The sequence below is a fragment of the Rhinolophus ferrumequinum genome, chromosome 2 (assembly GCF_004115265.2).
Source record: "Rhinolophus ferrumequinum isolate MPI-CBG mRhiFer1 chromosome 2, mRhiFer1_v1.p, whole genome shotgun sequence".
Lineage (NCBI taxonomy): Eukaryota > Metazoa > Chordata > Mammalia > Chiroptera > Rhinolophidae > Rhinolophus > Rhinolophus ferrumequinum.
Genome location: NC_046285.1, coordinates 103985896 through 104006334, shown reverse-complemented (window position 1 = coordinate 104006334; position 20439 = coordinate 103985896). Strand labels below are relative to the sequence as shown.

Sequence of the window (20439 nt, the reverse complement as noted above, 5' to 3'; positions counted from 1 at the left end):
TCCCTAACTCGGGTGAAATACAGGCCCATATTTATGAATTCCCCAGGGAGATTCCCCCCACCCCTTCTACTCTGCATTCAGGCAGAGATAGACAAGTTTTCTAGTTACCTCCTGATGCCAGTAAATAGGTGGCTTAGCATTTTGTTTAGGGTACTACATTGCAGGGATTCTGGTTTTTTTTGGGGGGGGGGTGTGATTGGGGTCGGGGGATGCGTTTCTCATTTACAGCTGTGCACCTCCCAGAGGCCCGAGGTCTTACCTCCCTTTTCGAGGTGGCATTAAAATCCAAGCCCTTGGGTTACTGATTTGCACGACTTTGTCTGGCTGCCATAGTTTCAGCTCGTGGTCTCTAGTGTCCTCTGTTTCTAGCCCAAGGCGATTTGCAAGTCCCAAGATTCATTTACAAGAGTGTTTGTTATATTTTACAGAGCATTACTTTAAGTCGCTGGAGGGAGAGTTTTCAAGTTACATTACTAGAATACAAAGATAATCATGTTACAATGATACCTCATCTGAACTGTATAGAATCTTAGACAAATATTTATTAAATGGTTATAAGAATGTTTCACTTGAAGAGTCAAGTTTCTTTTATTTTGCTTGGTTTCTTTCCCTTGGTCTGGCTGAGCTTTAGACCTTGTAAAGCCGAATACAGATGAATTTAAAAAATCTGGGGGGAAGTCATGCTGTCTGTAGACTAGGACTATAATAAAAACTAATATGAGGGATTGAGGCTTTTTCGCTTAAATTTATAGCATACAGCTTTATTCCTTCCAATGTTTTATTTTGAAAAAAATCCTGCAGTAAAGTTTCAGGAGTAATAAAATGTGTACCCATATACCTTTCACCTAGATTCATCGTTTTGCTGCTTTTGCTTTATCCCATTTTGTGTACATGCTTGGTTTCTGTGTCTGTCTGTCTCTCTGATAGTGTGTGTTCTAAACTGTCTTATTGTAAGTTGGAGATATTGTGACACTTTATCCTTGAACGCTGCTTCTTGTATCTGCCAAGAACAAGAACATTCTTTTATATAATCATAATACCGCAACCAGTCAGCAAACTTTATGTTGATTACCGTGCTATCCAGTATACAGTCTTTATTCACATTTCCCCAGTTGTCCCAACATTGTCCTTCATGGCTTTTTTTTTTTAGGAATTTTTTTTTTTTTTAATTGGGGAAGGGGAACAGGACTTTATTGGGGAACAGTGTGTACTTCCAGGACTTTATTTTCCAAGTCAAGTTGTTGTCCTTTCAGTCTTAGTTGTGGAGGGTGCAGCTCAGCTCCAGGTCCAGTTGCTGTTGCTAGTTGCAGGGGGCGCAGCCCACCATCCCTTGTGGGAGTCGAACCAGCAACCTTGTGGTTGAGAGCCGGTGCTCCAACCATCTGAGCCATCTGGGAGGCAGCTCAGCTCAAGGTGCTGTGTTCAATCTTAGTTGCAGGGGGCGGAACCAACTATCCCTTGCGGGACTCAAGGAATTGAACGGGCAACCTTGTGGTTGAGAGCCCACTGGTCCATGTGGGAATCCAACTGGCAGCCTTCGGAGTTAGAAGCATGGAGCTCTAACTGCCTGAGCCACCGGCCGGTCCCTTCATGGCTTTTTTAAATTTTAGGATTTGATCAAACCTGCTTGGTGCACTTAATTAGTATTTTTTAAAAAAATCTAGAACAGCTTCCTCATGGCACTACTTTTAAAGAGTGCAGACCTGTTCCACACAATGTCCCTCAGTTTGAATTATCTGACTATCTCACGATTGAATTCAGGTTAGATATTTGAGGCTGGCGTACTGTGCAGTTGGTGCCACGTTCTTAGTATGTCAGAGCAAGAGGCACAGATACGTGCAGTCTCCTGCACTTTGTATTTTCCCCTTCTCAGTGTGTTCTAAAAATCACTCCATATCTATTTGCAGAAGAACTCTTCTCTACCATTTGATAGCTTCATAGTATTCCACTGTGGAATGACCAGTCTTTACAATTAATCTTTTTTTGTAGCCATTTAAGTTATTTCTCATACTTGCTCTCACAAGTAATATTGTGATAAAAACCTGTGCCTGTGTTTTCTTCAGATTTTGGAGACTGAATACTATGACTAGGGCGGTTAAATTTAGAATTTATTTTTAGTTTTCAAGTTTCAAAATGTTTCTTAAACATCAATACATTTTAATATAAATGTTTAATATAAATGCTATTTTTAGTAGGTGAAGTGTAGTGTGTTGTGCAAATTGGTTCATTTGATTGGTCAACAGAATGCCATGCGTAGGAGAATGCAGAAGTTGTGTTCACGCATTTGTGGATTTTGCACTAGGCAAGAAGGGCTGGCATAGCTCGAGTAGAACTTTATAGCCTCCCCAGGAGAGGATAGAGCGCCCCCTCCACCCACCTACGCCCCCCACCCGTTTCTCTGGTGAATTAGTAGCAGGAGCCCTTTCACCGTGTTGCAAGAAAACAAGTGCTTTGCTTGGGACTCCACCCAACCCCTTCCCCAGGCTGATCGCCCTCATCTGTCACTTCTGGCTGTTGCCTCTCCTGTGCCCATCTGATTAGCTCTGCACAGGCTCAGGGCTCACTGTTGTTGGCATTGCCCTGTTGCCACGATCCCAGCTCGAAGTCAAGTACTGCCAGCATTTCCCCACTTTTCATTTTTGTCAGTTTTTTATACCCACTCTGGCAGCTGCCTGCCTGAGTGGCTCGGATTATCTCTTGAGGTCACAATTAGTGTTGTTACAACTCTTGTTATAAAGCCACTGCCGTTTGAGCTAATTTTTCCAGAAAGATGTGTTTTTAGTGTGCAGTTTCGAAGAAGGCAAAGTTTTTAGGAATGCAAATACAATGTTATCATAGAAAATGTACAATTTAAAAGTTTTGGGAAGTCTAATAAAAATGGAAACTGAGGTTAATAGTTTGTTCTGAAGTCTGTATTTGATCTCAGTCACATTAAGATCCTTTTTCCAAAGTGTTTTCAGTAGATCTTGATTTTGGGTTTGTATCTCAGAAGGAATGTATATGCTTATTACGTGTTAAATGCATATTAGATTGAACCTTGACAATTTTTCCCTAGGTTTTAGAAGACTAAGCTTAGATATCCAGTCTCCTCCAAATATTGGGCTGCGTCGTAGTGGACAAGTTGAAGGTGTTCGTCAGATGCACCAGAATGCTCCCCGTAGTCAGATTGCTACGGAACGTGACCTGCAGGCTTGGAAAAGAAGAGTGGTTGTACCAGAGGTACCACTAGGCATATTTAGGTTTGTTTTAGGATATCTATTAATATTGTTTTTATCTACAAAAATATATCTATATGGTTATTTACATATCTTAATCCATTAGTGGTACAAATAATCATATAAATATATTTTAGTAATGGGTTGGAATCTTTTAATTATGGTAAGAAAATGATAAAATTCTTCTCTAATTTTTTACTGTGGTAAATTTTTTTATAATAAGCTCGTTTCATTTATGTACAAACACCTACTTTTCTCCCTTCATTACTATTTTGAAAGAAATCCTAGACATAATATCACTTTGTCAATAAGTATGTCAGTATGTATTTATAAAAGACAAGGAATTGTCTTAAAATATAAGTACAATGCCATTATCATACCTTTAAAAAAAAAAACTAACTCTTCAATAGAACCACATATCCAGTGTTTAAATTTCCAGTTGTTTAACATGTCATAAATGTTTCTGGTTCTTTTGTAAGGCTTACGTCATTGTTTCGTAATTTTGTCAGAAGGCACATAAAATCTATTTTTGTGATGCAAGCAGGCATTGATGCTCACTGCTTAGATTTCATTAATCATTAGTGATTATAAAATAGTGATATTCCAGTTCTGTGAAGTCTTTATCTTAGATACTTCTAAAAAAAGAAATTTACCCAAACCTAATATTTGATTATCCAGCTGAAAAGTTTGTATATAAAAGACGAGGTAGATACTTGATTATTTTTCTCTATTTGCCTTCAAAATCAAGATTTATTCCCTGTCATCTTTCAGCAATGACCCAATTTGTATGTTTGTATTTTCTACTGTATAAATCTCGCTGCTGTGATTTAGCTTATTTCTAATATTCCTTATTGATACTTACATTGTCCTGTCTCTGGCCGGAAGTCCGCTCCAGTTGGCGCTGCCTGCGTCTTTTGAAATGACTGGGGTGGCCTTCCATAGTGTCCTTGCTGTTAGGAATGGCAGAGTGTAACAGGTGTCTCTGCTGCGTTTCTTGACCTGGACCTGGAATCAGTCTTTTTCTCTTAAGCAGTCCTGTTTTCTCTTAGTGAGAAATGGTATAATTCTAATCTAGGCAGTAGGGTCTTGTTACCTTGCTATTTACTGAGTTGTAATATACTGGTTTTCAACTTATTGAAATGGAGGCAGCAAATACTGTTTTTCATTAACATCTAAACTCTTTCAGTGTTCTGTCATGTTTGTGTTTCATAATAACTAATACCTGGAAGATCATTTTGTGAAAGTACTTTCTTCATGTGTTTAGTCAGAGGAGTTTCAGGGATTGGTGGAATAATATTGAGTAATACTCATAAATTATACAGTAAATTTGAGAGTATTTAAAGTGCTGGTAAAATAGTGAAAAGCAAAATCTGGGATTGGGATAGGATAAAAAGTACAGGAAAGCATCATCATGGATGTAGACGGCTAATACTAAGTTTTCAGATTGTGTCGAAGTTGTATGGTCATCAGAACCAAAGGTGTCATTTTGGGATACTTTTTGTTGTCAAAACCAAGGGGAAAAAACCAGCATCAGGAGTGAAGACCTAAAGAATAGTTCCTTCAGGCATTTGTTCTCTTTACATAGTAAAGGAAAACTGGAAGTAGTTTAAGGCTAGAATTATGGTTTCCCAGTTAACCAGGGTCTCAGGTTCCTCTGTTTCTGATCTCCATCTTAGACTGGATTTCAATCTTAAATCCAGTATCAATATCAATGTCCACGATAGCTGGTCATCACATACCTACATCTGTGATGGAGGCTGAGATTTAGGCCAGAGAATGGGGAGAGGCAGAAGGCAAAAAGGGCATTTCTAGTTGAGGGACCTTCATTTAAGCAGACTTAATGATCCCTCATGACATTGCTGCTTATAGATCATTGACCAGAACATCGTCATACGGCCATACTAGGCTACAGAGGAGGCTAGGTGATAGTTTGTATTTAGGGCAATGAAGAGCCTGGGTAAAAACAGATTCTGTTTCTAAAGAAGAGGAGAATGGATTTTGTGAGTCAGCTAACTGTCTTGCCACAAAAAACTTTCCCAAAGAAGAGCATTGCTCTTTCTGATGCTGTGTTCTGAAGTATACATGATATAAACTTTATGAAGGAGATGCTGAGTGATGTGATAGTGCCCAGTGCCTTCGACAGCAATCCTTACAGTGGGGAGCGATGACACAGTTTACATAACTGTCCGTTAGTGTCATTTGATAAGGAGCAAGAGAAACTAAAAATTTGTATTCTGGCTATAAAAGTCAGATGTATGCATTGTGAGTAATCTAGGTAGTAGATAAAAGTGTGAGAAGATAAATGACCCCACTGTGCAGAAAAGTGAGCACACAATGTTGCTTCCCAGTAGAGGAATTCTGTTGGGGTTAGAGTTCAGGCATATGGTTTGTCTTAATCCAATAATAGTAGAGATTTTATTCATTCTAAAAGAATGAATTGCATATGCACTCTGTGATCTTTTATAATATCACTTTTCTTAGCTGAGTGATATTAGCGATTTCGTTAGGCATAGAATCACACACAGTGGAAGATGATACTTTTGAAGGCGTAGACTGTTCCTTTGCTTTATCATTGATTGAAAATGAATTGTGTATAGTGTTTCATTGTCAAAACAAAGGGAAGCATACAGAAATAGGGTAGGAATTATATTTGGCTGCCAAGTGAAGAACCTCGTATAGTTCCTTAAATACACATAAAAGTGGTGAAATTGACAGCTTATGAAGGGTTGAGTATGATTTAGAATTCTCAGGTGGGTAATGTCCCACTAATTGGAGTGTGGGCTGCACATGAATCTTGGGGAAACAGTGATTTCCTTAGAAATCAGTTTTTGCCCTTATAGCATGTATGCTTATGCTCATTTTAGTGGCCAAAACGTCAGTTTTGAAACTTCTCCAATGGGGTTTTATTTTTTTTTATTTATTTTTTTTTTAAAGGAGACTTTTTATTACTTTTATGTACAGAAAACGCCAACAGTGTACACTCAGCCCAGCTTGGTGGCCAGTTCTTTAGCCTTTGCCTTTTCCAGCTTGGCAATGCGAGCCACCGACTTGGGGCCCAGGACGTTGCCTCCCCAGTGACGGCGGATCTCATCGTATCTGTCATTGTAGTTGGTCCGGAGAGCCTCCACCAGCTTAGCCAGCGCTCCTTTGTCCTCCGAGTTAACCTGTGTGAAGGCGACGGTGGTGCAGGTCTTCCTGTGGACTAGATGCCCCAGCCTGGCCTTCCCCTTGAAAATGCAGTAGGGAACCCCCATCTTACGGCACAGGGCAGGCAGGAAGACCACCAGCTCGATGGGATCCACGTCATGTGCAATCACCACCAGCTGAGCCTTCTTGTTCTCCACCAAAGTGGTGACAGTATTAACCCCTGCTCGAAGGACAGGTGGCCTCTTGGTAGGAACCATCCCCCTTGCCAGCAGCTTTTTTCTCAGCCCGAGCCAACAACCTCTGCTTCTTTTCTTGCTTTGTCTCTGGTCTGTACTTGTGAGCCAGCTTAAGCAGTTGAGTAGCTGTCTGGCGGTCCAAGGCCTGGGTGAACTGGTTAATGGCAGGAGGCACTTTCAGACGCTTATAGAGAATAGCTCTTTGCCGCTGCAGCCGAATGTACCGGGGCCATTTGACAAAGCAGGTGAGGTCCCTTTTGGGCTGGATGTCCTGTCCAATGCCAAAATTCTTGGGCCTTTTCTCAAACAGAGGATTTACCACCTTCTTGGCCTCCTGCTTCTTCACGACAGCAGGGGCTGGCGCCACCTTCTTCCCCTTAGCCTTCTTCCCTTTCGGCATCTTGGGCAACGGAAGGAGAAAGCTGGGGTTTTAAACTGAACAAAAAACGTACAGCCATGTGTTTTCAATAATGTTCAAATTGGAAGAAAAGGAGGACATTCAATCAGTTGAATCACCGGAGAAGGAAACTAATGATCAGTACCTTTCTCATGGTGGGAGATCCTTTGCTTTGAAATTGGTCACAGTAACATTATAGTCTCTCTTTTTTATCATGGAAGTGAAATAGAGGTGATTAGAAGAACTGGTAACATTTGGCATTCTGGTTTTTTACAAATTGTAAAACAGTTAGAATAGTTTGGAGGAGGGTTCTGCTCTTATTTTTCCTATAGAGAAAGGAATTGCAATCTTGGAAAATTATAGGGACATTATGACTAGCTAATTTGAGAGATCTGGTTTGAATTGGTCCCGATAGGGCCGATAAAGATACAAACGAACGACCATTTCAGTGTAAAATACAAAAAATAGGACTTCCTAGCTGCTGCTGAGATTATGTTTATATTAAATTTCTAACAAAGTACAGCTTGATTGAAGGTTTATTATAACTTCAGGAATTTTCTCTGTTAATTTAAAAAGTATATAAGCTTATTCCTAGAATCATAATGACTAACTTTTCCTGTTAATATACTAATCCATCACGTCAGTAGCTAACATAACTGGATACTTAAATTTGTAGGAAGTTGGAAGACTTCAGGATAGAGAAAGGTGAAGAGGAAAGAAATCTTTATATAATTGGAAGAAAAAGGAAGACTCTCCAGCTCTCACAAAAGGTAACCTGAATTCTATTTTGTTGGGAATAAGCAGGTTAGAAATTAAACTGAAAGTTAGTTTTCTTTTGATTAGTGAGGATGTTAGTAATTTTCTTCTGAAGTGGAATGATATACCTGAATGCCTTTTTGTTTGGGATTTAACATAGTATACATAAGTTTGTATAGCTGTTAGGGAAGAGTAGTAGTTTGAAAACTTGAGGCAAGCAGCCTAATGCCTAACTAACAGTGCCACCGGATTCTAGAACCTTATTGTCTAATGACCACTCAGGTCAAGAACTGGAACATTACCAGCCCCTCAAAAGTATTTTGTGTCCATTCCCAATCACTACTCTTTCCTTTCTCCTACACACAACCAACTGTCTTAAACTGTCTAAATTGTTGGTTAGCTTTATCTGTTTCTGAAGTTTATCCAAATCATGCTTTTATAAAAAATCTCAGATGTTACAATGGTTTGTATAATAACTCGCCAAACTCAAGAAAATTTTATTCCTTAGTATTTAATTTCTCTTTTTGGATTTTCTTGAATGTCAAATGAATAGCATTAACATTGAGATCACGGAGAATACACAAAATGTGTGTAAGATCAGTGCAAGACTAGTGGAAAATGGTGGTGTGTTTGCAGGGTTTTATGGAAACTGATCACTCCGTCTTGAAATGACTGTAAGAGATGGCCTGTGCATGTCTGGCTGCCATCAGCTAACTTGTTTAAGCCTGATGCTCAGTGCTTTTGGGTATAACTTGGGCTTTGAGAATTCATTAAAAATATTCTTTATCTTACTATTTAATTTAAAAGTGACTCAACTCATTATTACGTCAAGTACTGAAAAGAAAAAATGTCTATCTGAATGAATATCTGTGGGTCTAGTTAGGATATTTTTTCATGAAAAACTTTTAAAGTTAAATTTATGAAAATAATTTTAAAGAAATTAATACATTTTTTCTAATTGTTTTACTTTTGCTGGAAAGATAAGTTTTTAAAGTTTGATCACATTGCTGTTATATATTCATAACCTAATTTGGATATGTAATTTCGTATATTACAGTCTATGTACTTAAATTACATTAAAAATTATTCAAGAAATGGTTACAAAGTTAAATATGAAGAGCTTTAAATTTTTCAATTTAACTTTTATCTCAAAAATTTTATTCTTAACCTTGTATTGAATAAAAAGGCTAAGCTTTATACTTAATCTTTTTACATACAAAGCACAGATACTCATATAGTTCATAAACACTGATATAGTACATCTGTGGTATTAAAATTTCATTGGGGGTGCAAATTAGGAAAAAGTCTAAGGCGTTTTTCTGTGGAGTAGGGGTAATGTAATAAGGGTGAGAAACACTGATTTCAGTGGAATCATACAGTAATTAATTTTTTGTATCTGGCTTTGCTCATTTGACTTTGTGAAATTTATCTATGTTGTGAGTAGTTGAAGTTCATTTGTTTTCATTGATGTATCATATTCCCTGATTCTTGCAGGACATTTGAGTCGTTTTCATACTTTGACTATTAGCAATGACACTGATTTTAACATTTTGTACATATCTTTTGGTAACCATGTGTGTTTCTTTTGTGTGTATGCCTTGGAGTAAAATTGTTGGATCATAAAGTATGTGTATACTATTCAATTTTAGTAATTAATGCCACACGTGGTTTCAAAATGATTGCACTCCTACCTTTGGTGAGATAAGTGTTAAAATCATATTTGCAGATTTCGGTTTCTACTTGTTTTGCTCTATGTGGTTTGAAGCTATGTATTTGGCACGTACAGATTTAGAATTTCCCTTTTTCCTACTGAATTGAACCTTTTATCATTTAAAATTTTCACTCCTTATCTCTAGTAATGCCTTATTCTTTAAATTCTGTTGTATCAATATAGCTGTGCCAGCTTTCTTTTGTCTAGTGTTTTCATAGTGTATGTTTCCATCTTTTACTTTCTCTTCTCCTGAGACGCCAGTTACATTGATTCCCTTTTGTTTCTTGTGCTGTTTTCTGCTGTTCAGAATTCTTTTCTGACCTGTAGTCTAATTTGTTACTTCTCTTTAGCTGGTTTAATCTGCTGCTAAACCCCTTGTGTTTTTTAGTTTTAGTTACCATATTTTTTAGTTTAGAATTTTCTTTTTCTTTTTCTTTTTTTTTTTTTAGAGTTTTCAGTTTTCTGTTGAAGTTCTCGTTATTTTAATTCATTGAAGATTATCAGCCATAGTTAGTTAAACGCACGTCTGCTAATTTTATTATTTCAGTATCTTCCTCCCATCACAGGGGTTTGTTGCCATTTCCTGTTGTTTTTTTTTTCTTCTCGTTTTACAATCATGTTTTCCTTGTTACCTGTGTTTTTGATTGAATGTTAAATATTAGAGATGATTTGAAGCCTTGGATGGTTTTTCTTCCCCAGAGAAGATTTAAATGTGCTTCTTGTAAGTTGCTGGGCCACTGTAAAGTCTATATTGCCTTAATCCAAACAAAAATGGGCTTTAGTGCCTTGGGATTACTGTTCATCTGTAGTTTACCTGTCAGTCTAGTCTGTAGCCCTTTGGGCTGACAGCCAAAGCCTGGGATGTTTTCCTACACAAAGGAGGTTCTGAATTGCAATTTTTGTTAACCTCACTCAAGAGTTTAGTCTGTCAATTTTTTCCTTACCTGCTAACCCTTTCAGCTTCCTCTCCCAGAGTGATTTCCTCTTTATTGTTTGTCCTTTTCTTGTTTTGCTCCTGTAATTCTTCATAACCTTATTAGATATATAATGCCGTCAAGCTGATTTTGAATAGATTTTCTTGTTCCTCACAGTGGTAGTTTTGATCCACCTGTGTTTATACATTACCAGTCATGAAACTCATTATTGAGTTTTTGTTTTAACAAGGATCAGTACGGACAAAAGAAAAGCAAAATTCATTCTAAAATCAGCCAGTGATATGTTGAAATGATAATACACACCATTGATTATCAAACAGAAGGCACTAATGTGCAAGTTTATTTGTATATTAATTCAAGGAATATGTGCTTTCACTGAGTCATTCCACATATGACTTTCGTGTTTGAGGAATATGGTATGCCCTCCCTTAAAAAAAAATCAATCTAGCTATTTTATTTGGCTGATTTTTAAAGATTAATTATTGTTTTGATAAAAATAATAGCTTAAAAATTCAAGCAGAATTGAAAAGTACTGACAACAAATCATCTCAAAATTTAAAACCTGGAAATAACTAAGGTTAGTATTTGAGGATTATTTCAAATATTTCTCTATACCTGTGTGTGCACATATAGTGATATATTTCTTAGGGTTGGTTACTGCATCATACTATTTTCACTTCTAAGATACGTTTTTTTAAATGACATACTTATTGGGTGATTGTTATTCGTGGCATACCAATTAACTTATGATTTTGTTTGGAAAATTCTGATCTAATATGTGCCTAATTAAGCCATGTCTTTTAAGTATCTTAAAAGTTAAAATACCAAGGTTGATTTAACAGCATACGGCAAAAATATCATTTATTAAAAATACATTCTTTTTCAACTATTATTATTTATTATTTTTTGCCTTAAATCTTTTTGGGAATTTGATAGAATGCCCATTTTGTTGAAGATTGTACTTATTTAGCTATTGATTTTCATCTGCATGTTTCTTTATGTTACAGTCTGACTCAGTGGTTTTGATGTCACAGTCTAGGCAGAGGACATGTAGGCGCAAATATCCAGTTTATGGTAGAAGAAATCTTGGATGGATTGAGTTATCTTCTGGAAATGAATCTTCGAGCTCTATAAGACATGTGAGTTTTATAACTTTAAAATACATAAAATAATCTTAAATAATTTGTTTTACTTTGAATCTACCCTGAAATTATGCAAAAACATAGTATTCTATAGAGGTGAAGACGAAAGTCCACCCTTTTGAATTCTAACAAAAATGTTGAACAAGCTTTGTAGAGGCACTCACTATACAAGTTTACTTCAGTAGTTTTAGTGTATTAACAGAATTAGGTCATTATTACCACTATTTCAAAATACTTTCATCACCTCTGAAAAGAAACCTTATACCCATTTTTAGTTACTTCTCATTCCCATCCCATCCAGCCCCTGGCAACCACTAATCCACTGTCTGTCACTGGATTTGTCTATTCTGGACATTTCACGTGAATGGAATCATACAGTATGATTTTGTGACTGTATTTTCCACTTAGCTGAATGTTTTCAAGGCTGATTCACGTGTAGCGTGTATCAGTTCATTCTTTTTCATTGCCCAACATATGGTACACCGCATTTTGTTGATCCACTCATCAGCGGATGGACATTTGTATTAGTTGTACCTTTTCGCTAGTGTGAATAATGCTGCTTATTAACATTCTTATACGGACTTTTGTTTGGATATAAGTTTTCCATTCATTTGGGTAAGTAGCTAGGAGTCAGTTTGCTGGGTCATGTGGCAACCCAATGTTTTACCTGTTGAGGACTTGCCAGCCTGTTTTCCAAAGCGGCTGTATATTCCTCTCAGTGTTAGAGGAGGTTCCAGTTTCTCCATATCTTTGCCAACACTTGTTATTGTCTGTCCTTTTGATTTTAGCTATCTTAGTGGTCATGAACTGTGGTTTTGATTTGCATTTCCATAATGACTAATGATGTTGAACATGTTTTCATGTGCTTATTTTCCCTTTGTATATTTTTGGAAATATTACTATGCAAATCTGTTGTCCATTTTTCAATTTGGGTTTTTAAAAATTGCTATAAGAGTTCTTTTTACATTCTGCATATAAGTTCTGTATCACACAACATGACTTGCAAATATTTTCTCCTGTTTAATGGGTTGTCTTTCACTTTTTTGGTTTCCTTTGAAGCACAAAAGTTTTACATTTGATGAAGTCTAGTTTATCATTTTTCCTTTGTTGCTTGTGCTTTTGCTGTCATATCTGTCTTTGTCTAATCCTTTTACTTTCAATAATCATTTAGGTTACTGGTTTTCATTGTGATTTTTCTTGGGAAACCAGTATTTTTGGTAGAGTATTTAAAAATTAGAATGTTAATGTTTTCTAATTCAGTAATGTCTTGAGGATGAAGTGTTCCATATCGATGAACAATTCCTTTTAATGTTTTATAAAGCATTAAGATAGTAGTCAAGTATAGTGCCTGAGTTTAAATCCAAATTTTTCAACTTTGACAACTTGCTTAACCTTTCTGTGCTTCTGCCATATCTGGAAACATAATTAGTAGTAGTGTGTCCCTCAGATGTTGTGAGAATTAATTCAGTTAATCATGGAAAGTGCTTAAAACAGTGCTAAATATCCAATATTGTTAGCTGCTGTTATCCAAACTGTTCACTTAAATGATTTTGTTTTATGTAATGAGACTTTTTACATTAATTTCTTCTTACTTACAGTGTATTGAGCTGTTTAAACCCTTTCTTAATGATTTTGGGTAGTTATGATAAACGGTCTCACCCATCCTCTCTAGGTAGCCCATTTCACTAGTTTTTTGCTTATCCTTTTTATGTTTTTTTCCCCCCACACACATTCTTCAATCAATGTATATTTTATTTCTCCTTTTGTACAAAAAATATAGCATACTGCACATGTGTTTTTGCACTTGGCCTCTTTTCACTTAAAATATTCTTTTTTTCTTTTTTTAAAGATTTTATTGGGGAAGGGGAACAGGACTTTATTGGGGAACAGTGTGTACTTCCAGGACTTTTTTCCCAAGTGAAGTTGTTGCCCTTTCAATCTTAGTTGTGGAGGGTGCTGTTCAGCTTCAAGTTGTTGTCATTTCAGTCTTAGTTGTGGAGGGCGCAGCTCAGCTCCAGGTCCAGTTGCCCTTGCCCGGCAACCTTGTGGTTGAGAGCCCACTGGCCCATGTGGGAATCGAACCGGTAACCTTCGGAGTTAGGAGCATGGAGCTCCAATCGCCTGAGCCACCGGCCCCTCACTTAAAATATTCTTGAAATCACTTTATATTAGTTTGTAAATATCTTCCTCGGTTTTTTTGAGTTACATCATAATTGTGTGGTCGCAACAGTTTACTTAACTAGTTTTCCTGATTGAGGCCATTTAGGATGTTTTCATTAACAAATAATAAATACTACAATGAATAAACTTTTGTATATGTATGTAGTTTTGTATTGTTGGAGATATAATTTGGGGATATATTCCTTGAAATGGGATTGCTGAGTCAAAAGATAAATGCATATGAGTTTTATGAGATACTGATAAAAATACTTGTAAAGAAGAATTCCAACTTGCATTACTGCCTGTGACATATGGGAGTGCCTGGTTCCCTACCCTTTAGCCAACAGAATGTTATACTTGCTAATTTTTGCCAATTGGTGGGAGGTGGTATCTTAGTGTAATTTTATTTTTATGTTTTGGCAATTTATGTGATAAAATAACATGTAGCACACAATTTACCATTTTAACGATTTTTAAGTGTATAGTTCAGTGGCATTAACTATAACCATCACCACTGTATATTTCTCACACTTTTTCATCTTCTCAAATAGAAACTACTCATTAAACAATAACTCCCTGTTTTTCTCTCTTCTCATCCCCGGGTAATCTCTCTTCTACTTTCTGTCTCTATGAATTTGCCTATACTAGATACCTCATATAAGTGGAATCACACAGTATTTGTTCTTTTGTCTTTGGTTTATTTCATATTGTAGTTTTATTTTGAATTTCTCTTGTGTGTGAAGTTGAATATCTTCATATATTTAGAATCTCTTTTTCATTTATGCACATTGTCTGTGTCTTTTGGTTTCTGTAGTGTTTTTGGTTTTTTTCCCCACCCTTAATTAAAAAAATTTTATATGTTAGGTATGTTAGTCCTTTATCTTTGATATACACATATATTGAGAATGTTTTCTCCCAGCTCTAATTTAATGGGGTTTTTCTCTGCTATTATATCCTCTTAAGTAGTTATTATTTGTGTGTATGAAGGCTATTGATTTCAGTACATTAAGTATTTTTACATATTCTGATACATTACTGAATTTTTGAGTTAATTTTATCATTGATTTTTCTGAGATTTTCCATATATACTCTCTTTTATACAGATACTTTTACTACTTCTTTTCTAATTTTTATACCTCTGATTGATTTCTCTTGTCTAATTGCCTTAATATTTCTAGTACAGTGTTGAATAGTAGTGGAGAAATTGGGCCATAATCCTGTTGTTGGTGGAAATGTGTCTACTATTTTCACATTAAGATGCTTTATTTTAGGTCTGTACAGTATATGTTTTATTATATTAGGGAAATATTAGTTAATGCTTATTTTCTTAAGTGTTCTTTTTGAAAAATCAGGAACGATAGATTTTTTTTCTTTTTCAATCATCAATGGTATTAATGTTATGATTCTTTGTACCTATTAATTTTAAATTAATGGGGAACTTTTAAACTAATTCATACATAATGTAGAATATTAAATCCACTTGACTTTTTAAAGTAAATTATATTTTTGTGTTGTGACAGTTTGTTTTACCTCTTACAGTGGTATGAATTCTTTCTCCTATGTTGTTGCAGAGGCGGGGAGATGGGTGTGTGTATATGTGTATATGTTGGTTCCATTCTGTTTGGATTTGGAAAGCTCTGATAGTAGAAAATGTATGGGCTTTAGATTTCTTGATTTAGTTAGCTTGATTTCTTCTTCCAGTTTCTAAACTTATTCTCCTGTGCCCCCAAGCATATTACTTTACATTTCTTAGCCTTGGGTTTCCTTCCATATAAAGTGGTAGTGGCATATAGGGAGTTGGGAGACAACACAAAACTCATAGGCAGGGTGGGTCCAAGTCTTGTGGGGTTTGAAGCTTGTATAATTTCAGGGACCTTTAGAAGGGGCAGAGTTCTTGTTCTGAAAGGTAGGCACAGGGCCTTGGGAGGCAAGTTAAATTGAAAGCCTCTGAAACTTGTTTCATTAGCTTTATGTTAACACTGCCTCTGTTTCCAAAGGTGTTTCGAGAATTGAGATAATAACATAAAACATTTCACAGGGTGCCTGGTTTTCAGATAGTAGTTTCTGTTATTACTGTGATTTTAAGTCCATTTTGAGTAAAAAGGCAGATTCCTTTCCGGTAGGTCTAGTGTCATAGGCCGAGGAATCTACTCCTGGAGTAGCATTGGACCCACATTTTGAGAAACAGGTTTTCAGAATATCTCGACTTTGATTTTGCCTATTCAAATGAAATAAAGGTAGATACTGCGACTTGGTCTTTGGAGTTTTGGTTCTCAGTGGCGTTTTTATTATCAATTACCAGTGCACCTAGCTTAAGTGACTGTTAGAGGTAAAGGTCATGTCTCAATTTAAAAGTGTCTGCCTTGTCCAGGACCAGAACTTAAAGTGGACTATAGCAATTAGGGTTGTGGGATCAGATAGTTGTTTGTTCCCATCTCTTCTCTACGTTAAAAACAAACCAAATTTTATGTTTTAGAATAGTTTTAGCTTTACAGAAAAATTGCACACTAAGTACAGTGAGTTCTCTATACTCCCTCTCTCCCACATAGTCTTCCTATTTGTAATATATTGGATTAGTGCGGTATATTTACTACAGCTGATGAATCAATTTTTATACATTGTCATGAACTAAATTTCAGTTTGCATTAGGGATCACTCTGTTGTGCAGTTCTGTGGGTTTTGACAAATGCATAATATACTGTATCTACCATAACAGTATTACACAGAAAAGCTCACTGCTCTAACATCCTTCCGCCCCTGTGGCCTTATGCCTTGACAAGAAAAAGGACGTAGTAAAAGCATTTCCTTTCTTTGGAAAATTTACTTAATTGTGTTTATTATCATACTTCTGAGATGATTACAATGACTGTTGACTTGTATTATTTATCCTCAGAGATCAAGATTTTTATTTTATTTTTTCCCCTTTTGCAAATTAGGAGACTTCCTGTGATCAAAGTGAAGGTTCTTGTTCTTCTGAAGAAGAAGAATGGAAAAGTGATAGAAGAAGTGAAAGTGATAGTGACAGTACAAGGTATCTATTTTTTATTGTTTTAATCTTTTAATCATTGTAGTTGTAGTTTTGGATGGAACTGTACTTGAATGGCATTCTATTGAACAATTAACTGAGTTTTTAATACATGTAAAAGTAGAAGAAAACTGGATTAATAGCTATTTCTATAGAAAATACTTTGGATGTTTTTATTTAATGTAAACATTTGAGCCAACAGTATAAAATATGTGTATTCAAAATATCAGTTAGTCTTAGGCTGCATTTACAAAGAGCAGTATCCGAAGTGTTTGTTAAATTCATCACTAGTTATTGCATGTATTATGTTTTGTTTAGTTTTGGTATCCAGATTTCATGGGACCAAGATGTTAACATCTGTTCCTCATCTTGGTAAATGTCAACTTTGTTCTGACAGATGCTCAAGCCATAAATCTGCACGTCATTCTCTTGTCACAATGTATCCATCATCAAGTCTAGAAAATTCTCCCTTCTAAATATAACTCAAATTATCTTATTTCTGTTTCTACTGATACTGTGCTGGTCCAGACCACCACACTGTACTTCCTGCTTCCTTTCTTGTCTTCTTTTATTTCATTATGATTAAGAACTGGAGTGATTGTTAGAACACATGTCTACTCTTAAAAAAAAAAAACATTTTTTTTTAAATTGTAAAAATTTACATAAAATTTACCATCTTAACCATTTTTATTTATTTATTTAAATTTTATTGGGGAATATTGGGGAACACTGTTTCTCCAGGGCCCATCATCTCCAAGTCATTGTCCTTCAGTCTAGCTGTGGACGGCGCAGCTCAGCTCCAAGTCCTGTCACCGTTTTCAATCTTAGTTGTAGGGGGCGAAGCCCACCATCCCATGTGGGAACTGAACCGGCAACCTTGTTGTTGAGAGCTCGCGCTCTAACCAACTGAGCCATCCGGCCGCCCCCATCTTAACCGTTTTTAACTGTACAGTGCAGTAGTGTTAAGTACATTCGCAGTGCTATGCAGCCAATCTCCAGAACTCCTTCAGTCTTGTAATCTGAAACTGTATTCCTATTAAACAACAATTCTGTTTGACCCCCACCCCCCATGTTCCTGTCATCTACCTTCCCCTTCCTATTTCTGTATTCATTGTCTTCTAGTTCAGCTTTTCTTGAATTTTATTATACAGAGCAGATGCTCTTAAATTGTTTTTAAACAGCTCTCTTTATGATAAATAGCTTTTGGAAATGTTTGTGTTTCTGTGAATGTGTGTTTTATTGAGCCTGAGAGGTATGTGGTTGGCCAGTGATGGCCTCAGTAGAGACCTTTATCATCGTTTTCTGTGTTTGCTAAAGCTAGTCGTTGGCCAGGAACCAGTTAGTGTTCTGTATCTAGTTTCCTGTTTGACTCCGCTTTTGCTTCAGGGTGGGCTAAGAGTAGTCCCTCTTTTGGATCTTCTGTCATAGCGGGGAAGTCTCTCTCCTGGCAAGAAGCTCTGATCACTCACAGCTTTCTGTTTCGTATGGCTACACTTTCTTTGGGTTTTTCAGTATATTCACTGATGGTCTGTCATTCCAGTAAAATTTTCTAGTTTATTCTTGAGTTTCCTCCAAGTTAGGGGAGGTGCCACTTACGATTCTGCATGACGACTACTGTTTTCATTAACAACTACTGTTTTCATAACTACACTTCATTTGTTAAGAGGGGAACTGTTGGCTCTAGCTGTTGTCTTCTATCAGGCCTCATCTATATTATACATAAAAAAAAATCCTCAGCCGTATATCATTTGCTAATTTCCAGCATCAGTGACAGCTTCTCTCTTTCTCAGGATCTTTGATCATTTCAGTATTCATTGCTAGAGAGGGCTGATTGTTTACCGTTGACTCTTTCTGAGGTCTTTCTTTCCCCCATCTTCATCTCTACTTCTCTCTCATCTTAAGTTTATATGATTAATTTGCTGTTAGGGCTTGGATTCAGGTTCAATACATTAAAATGTTTTCTTTTCCTTTTCCAGTGACTCTTCATCGAGATATTCTGATTGGACAGCTGATGCAGGCATCAATTTGCAGCCTCCTTTACGAACATCAGCTCGTCGACGAATTACCCGATTTTGTAGTAGTTCAGAGGATGAAATGTCAACTGAGAATTTATCTCCTCCAAAAAGGAGACGAAAGAGAAAGAAAGAAAATGAGTCTAAAAAAGAGGTAAGGAAAGTATATCTTTAAAAATAATCTCTATCTACAGCTTTGTAGAGGTATTTCTGACCATATTTAGAAATTGGAAATCTTTGGGAAATTGGAGCCTTTATTTTTTTATTGACATTGTTATGTCATCAGGAGTCAAATGTAAAATGCAAACTTATTTTTGGAAAAGATATTTTATTATTAAAATTTCTCTTTCTAATCTGCTCTGAGTTGGACTTGGTGCTTAAGTCTTTCTGAATGTGAAACGTAAAGGGAAAGCTCTGTCTTGCTCAGAATGTCACAGTTAAGCTCCTGTTAATATCAGCACCAAAAAAAAAGACTTCAGGGCATTTTAAGGCGGTTTCTTCTTGTTTTATCCATTATTGCCATGTTTCCCACTTTCATTTGGATATGTTCTGTCTTCGTACTTTTCTCATAATTGTAATATCCCTATTTCTTATTCAATGTATAGTGCTTGTGCTCCAGTTGTGCAGGTAGCCTTCATTGTTAAAGATGCTACGTCTTTGTAGTAGTTACCTGTTGATATGAAACATACCACCCTGAGACTTACCTGTTTAAAACAGCAAACGTATTACTTCATGGTTTGATGGGTCAGGCATTGGGGAGCTGATGAGCTCGGTGATTTTGGCTCATGAGATTGCAGTGGTCATGTTGGCTGGGGCTGCAGTGTCTGGAGGCTTAATTGGGGTAGATGATCTTCTTCGAAGCTTATTCATGTGGCAGCTGGCTGGTGGCCTCAGTTCGTCACCGCATGAGCCTTTCCAATAGGGCTGCTTGAGTGTCTTCATGATATGGTAGCTGACTTCCCCCCACTTCCCGAGAACAAGTGATCCAAAAGTGTAAGCAGGGGGTAAGCCCTGATGCCTTTTATGACCTAGTCTTAGAAATCACGCATTGTCATTTCTGCTTTATTCTATTTGTTAGAAGCAAGTTGAGCCCAGACTCAAGCAGAGGAGACTTTGGAGAGGATGAGTGTCAAAAATTTGTGGTCATATTTTAAGATCACCAGTCTTAAAACCTCAAATCAAGAGGAGAATCCCTGTGGTGATGAGTCTGGTGAAATTCAGAGTGGTGTCTCTTGCCGAGCAGGCTGTGTGTTGCAGAGGATTTAGATTGGAAATTAGCCCCCTTGCCTGGGATGTAAGGAGTTACGAAGAATCTATTAGAAGTTCAGAAGATGTTAGGAGAAGTGCTAGGTGCAAACAAATGATAAGGTCTTGTGTCTGTTAAGGAACCAGATATGTATGCTGTTTAAAAACTAATTATTAGGTAACATGCCAATAAATAGTTATTTTGAATGGGGCAGTTTCTTCTGTTTTTTAACCGAAGAGTGCATGCTGCTCCTTTCTCTTCTACCAAACTTGGTTCTCTTCCACTTGGCAGAATTTGCGGAGGGTGACTCCGACGGAGCTCACAGATACGGAACATTTATATGAATTTCATCCTCCGGTTTGGATAACTGACACCACACTTCGAAAGTCTCCTTTTGTTCCTCAAATGGGTGATGAGGTGAGAGTAATCCAACTTAGAAACATGAATGTGCAACATA

The 20439-nt window shown here is 36.7% G+C and overlaps 1 protein-coding gene and 1 pseudogene across 2 annotated transcripts in view; one reads left to right on the top strand and one right to left on the bottom strand.

The window, feature by feature from the left end:
- BRWD1 (bromodomain and WD repeat domain containing 1) overlaps nt 1–20439 on the top strand; it is a 102674-nt gene that overhangs the window by 38191 nt on the left and 44044 nt on the right. For both annotated transcript variants that reach the window (XM_033087606.1, XM_033087599.1), the window contains exons 19-24: nt 3056–3239; nt 7672–7765; nt 11405–11536; nt 16636–16730; nt 18701–18890; nt 20274–20399. In XM_033087606.1, coding sequence (XP_032943497.1) covers nt 3056–3239; nt 7672–7765; nt 11405–11536; nt 16636–16730; nt 18701–18890; nt 20274–20399 — 821 coding nt within the window. The remainder of the gene's footprint in view (nt 1–3055; nt 3240–7671; nt 7766–11404; nt 11537–16635; nt 16731–18700; nt 18891–20273; nt 20400–20439) is intronic.
- Nucleotides 6136–7013, bottom strand: LOC117011875 (60S ribosomal protein L7a-like; annotated as a pseudogene).